Genomic DNA, 3,865 nt, shown 5'->3' with positions numbered 1-3,865 from the left:
AGAATAGGTAGGTAGGTAATTGAGCTAGCTAGCTTGAAGCCCCAGCGGGCCTGACGATGAGGTCGGCTAAGGCACCTCGTTGGGTGAGGTACCTAGCTAGGTATTTAAGTTAAGTAGGTGTCTTTGATTTTAATTTTATTTACTGTACCGATTCCCGGTAATGTTTCCTGGCGTCTACAGGTGGTGGAGTTGCTGTTGTTGCCGGGCGGGTAGGTTAGCAGTGGAGGTGTCACTGGAATTACTCCATACTGCGACAGCTGGCCAAGGGGAAGGGGGGCCAGATCAACAGCGCCTACTGTTCTTGGCTTAGCGAGTTGCCTATCTGACTAGGTGGCAGGGTTTTTGAATGCAGGGGCATCGAGTGGCACCTGCCCGGTGGATGTTGGTTGCGCAGCATGGATCTGATGATTGACGTCTGTGGAAGGCAGAAATCGAAATTGAGTTTATTAACACGTTGTGGTTGCTGGCCAAACAGACCCCCTGAGCACTTTGCGCGTCCCCTCCCTCCTCCTTGCTCCGCGCAGTATTTGCTGGGGATCCTCTGTTGTCTGATTACCACTTTACGAAGTACCATGCGTCAAACCGGGTTGTCAATCATTAAGTGCAGGTAATTAAATGGTGCCCAGTCCAACGACAAGCGCTTGCGACCAGGTACCACACCTCAACATGCGCGCTGTTTGATGCCTTACCTATCAATCTATCTATCAAAGTCTGGTCCCGTACCACTGCCGGGAATTTCTCCAATCGACTTCAGACCATTCCGAGCCGCATATGAGTTTTCGCGCATGCAAATCAACCAACCAGCACTTTCGTCACAAGTCAAAATTGTAAGCAGCACAGACCAAACACAAAGTTTATTCAATTAGTTCGGCCGTAATCCCCTAGCCTGTCTAGCTTGGGCCATGGACGCCAGCCTTGCCAGCGCGGCGCCGCCGCCGTCAGCTGTTGGCGGCCACCGGGGCCTGTTGTCCAAGATCCCCTTCATGAGATCCCATGGTGTCAGCCAAGCGTCGCACCAGCACCAGCACCTACCCCAACCAGAGGGGCAGGTCAACGGTCCTGTTGGTGGTGTCGCTGCTGGTCACATCCCAGGTCCGAGTCCAATCCCGACCGCCCTGCAACAGCAGAAGACTCGCCGTAGGAGAGGCTCTCTTCGAAAGGTTGCGTTGCTGGGTCGCGGTGCCCAACGAGAGAGACGCGATATGTCGGACTCTGCTGTCGCTGCTGTTGCTCCTTCCAGCGATGTGCCCCTGGCTGTGCCTTCAAAGGATGTAGATTCGACTAGCAGTCCTGCAACAGCCTCTTCATCGTCGTTCCCGTCGTCTGTTCCTGCAGCGACACAGGCGAATGCGAATGGCGCAGACGGGTCACCTGGATCCAACGTCCCCGGCAAAATTCCACACCCGCCAGGTCAAAGCAACGCAAGACCAGTAGGTGTCAAGAACAGGTCGACATCGCCATCTGCGGCAGCGTGGTCCGCGCTGCCGCCCATAGACATCCCGCCAAACACAAGGGTCGTCGAGGAATCCAGCACAGCAACTGCCTCATATTCCACGACCGATGATGAGGACACCCTGCGGTTGCCACGCCGGACGACCAACAAGTCGTCCTTGCTCCGTCCAGGCATCCCATCGACGTCCGGCTCCGAGTCATACTTTTCCGGCGGGCTCCCTGCACCTCGGGCCAGCTTACAACGTCGCCGCTCAGGCAATCGCGTCCGATCACCCTTAGCCCTTGGGAGTCTGAATTCATCGCCCATGAATTCAGGTGGGCTGATACAACAAGCTGCCGAATGGGACTACGATGAGACGGAGCGATGGGGTTGGATAATACTCTTCATTACCTGGTTCGTCTTCGTCATGGGCATGGGGTCCGTCACCGGCATCTGGAGTTGGGTTTGGGACGTTGGCCCGGACACGGTCTACCCAGCATGGCTTGAGGCGTGGGATGACCCAACATTGCCGATTGAGGGTTACTACCCATCACTCTTACTCCTCACATGCGTTATGGTTTGGGTTTGGGTAGTGGTCTCCTGGATGGGTATGAAGTATTTCCGGCATGCCAAGATCAACGGCGATCACTGAACCATCACGCTGTTGCCTGACATTGCAACAAAACACGATACTTGATATCAAAACACGATATCGGACACGTCGCTCCCATACTCTGCTAGTCTTTACTAGGAGGCTGCCGCAGCCCCTGCCGAAGGCTTTGGGGCTTGTGCTCCTGGCTTCGAGATCCTTGGACGACTCCTGAGTCGGTCTAAGGCATCCAACGCGATGGTCACTGGTGTCCCCTATGATCGACATGGCGTCGCAAGATATCTCGGACCTGGTTATTCCGCAGAAAGGCTGCAAGCTAGGAGAAGTGCCAGCATGGAATTATCACCATGCTTGGTACACATTCCACCGGCTGTCAAAATGGCAACAGTTACCAGCAAGGCTATCTGCTGCATACATTTAGTCAGTTCGGTCAAGGTTTCGATGCAAGTAGCATTAGATACTCCGAGTGAAGTTGTGATGATCAGCCGAATGCCCCCATCTGTCTGGAATCCGGACAACAGCGCCTCTGAAATACCTCAGGTCGTTCGAGAATTTGTTCATACACGATTCCGGACAGTTGGTAGGAGGGATTTCAGTTCACAACGACGGCAATGCTGGAGCGCATGTGCTGGTGATGATCAATAAAGCACTATTGAGATTACAAGCATATACGTTGTCTTGTGTTCTGCATCGTTCTTGTTAGTCTGTTGCAGACTTCTTGCCAAGGCGATGCTTTCGCAACCAATGACTACCAGATCAGTTGGTTTGGGACATAATCAGAGAACCCAGGCGGGTGTTGCCTGTTACGGAAGAAACGGTAGCAGTAGCCAGGTATGAAGTGTATCGGCATTAGCGTGTCAATGAGGACCGCTTCTGCTAGTTTATCACACGGGTGAGCGACCCCAGCGAGGGTGTCGTTTATTCAAAGTCGAGAGTCACCGAGATGGCCAGCGTGAAGAGACTTTCTCTTCGACTGGTTATGCCCCGAGAACCCTGACACAAGCATAAATGTTCGGCACTGGGTCGATGGGACCGAAGTTCTGGCAATGCGGGTTGGGCGATAGTTCAACGACGGCCGCAATAGATCTGAAGACGCTGGCCGCAAATGGAAAAGAGCCAGCGAGTTCCGAGGACATTTAGGGCTTTCTCTGCGGCCTTTAATTGTAACAGATTGTACACGGCTAAGCCACGTTAGGCAAAATAATGGATTTGCTGTCTTCCAGCGGGTTGGGACGGCAGGCATTGGCTGGCGGAAACCCGGTGTTGCTGCTTTAATACGTAATATAAATTCCCTAGAAGCTATGGAGCTGAATATGTTCTGGTGCTCGTTTGGGGTCTTTCTCTTTTTGGCAGAACTCATTGCCGCCTAGCTCGACACTTGGCGTACCATGATGGAGAGAGATGCGCACAAAAGCAACTCCTTCGTGGCGTCGTTCGGCTGAAGCCGTTGAAAAAATAAGTCAGTCCAGGCCTACTTCAGACGACATCAAATTCCAGAAGCAATTGTCACCCGCATTCGGCTAGGTTGTCATGTACCTGGTGACGCACGCAAGGTGCACCGCCATTCACGTACCTGACAAGGGGCATTCCACCCTAGCACACCTGCAAAGATCAATCTCAGCCCTACAACAGGGCGCCAACTACGTAGCCTGCGGAAGGCCTTGGTTTGGGGCAAGGGTCGTGTCATATACCGGGGATATAGCTAACTACCAACATAGTACCGTACCTCGCAGGATGACGATGATACACGTCTAGTGTTTTGCTAGTCAGGACTGCGCATACTCTGGACGTAGACTAGGGGGGAGCCAACATTTCTTCACAAC

The 3,865-nt window shown here is 53.2% G+C and overlaps 1 protein-coding gene across 1 annotated transcript; it reads left to right on the top strand.

Annotated features, from left to right (window-relative positions):
- Window positions 1-902: 902 nt before the first annotated feature.
- Window positions 903-2,084, top strand: PpBr36_07040 (uncharacterized protein; the record flags this gene model as incomplete). Its single annotated transcript, XM_029894179.1, has 1 exon — window positions 903-2,084. One exon carries the CDS (start codon window positions 903-905, stop codon window positions 2,082-2,084), a length of 1,182 nt encoding a protein of 393 aa, XP_029748657.1.
- Window positions 2,085-3,865: the final 1,781 nt, after the last annotated feature.

Source organism: Pyricularia pennisetigena, chromosome 1, assembly GCF_004337985.1.
Source record: "Pyricularia pennisetigena strain Br36 chromosome 1, whole genome shotgun sequence".
Taxonomy (NCBI): Eukaryota; Fungi; Ascomycota; class Sordariomycetes; order Magnaporthales; family Pyriculariaceae; genus Pyricularia; species Pyricularia pennisetigena.
This window is presented reverse-complemented; position numbering and strand designations above follow the sequence as displayed.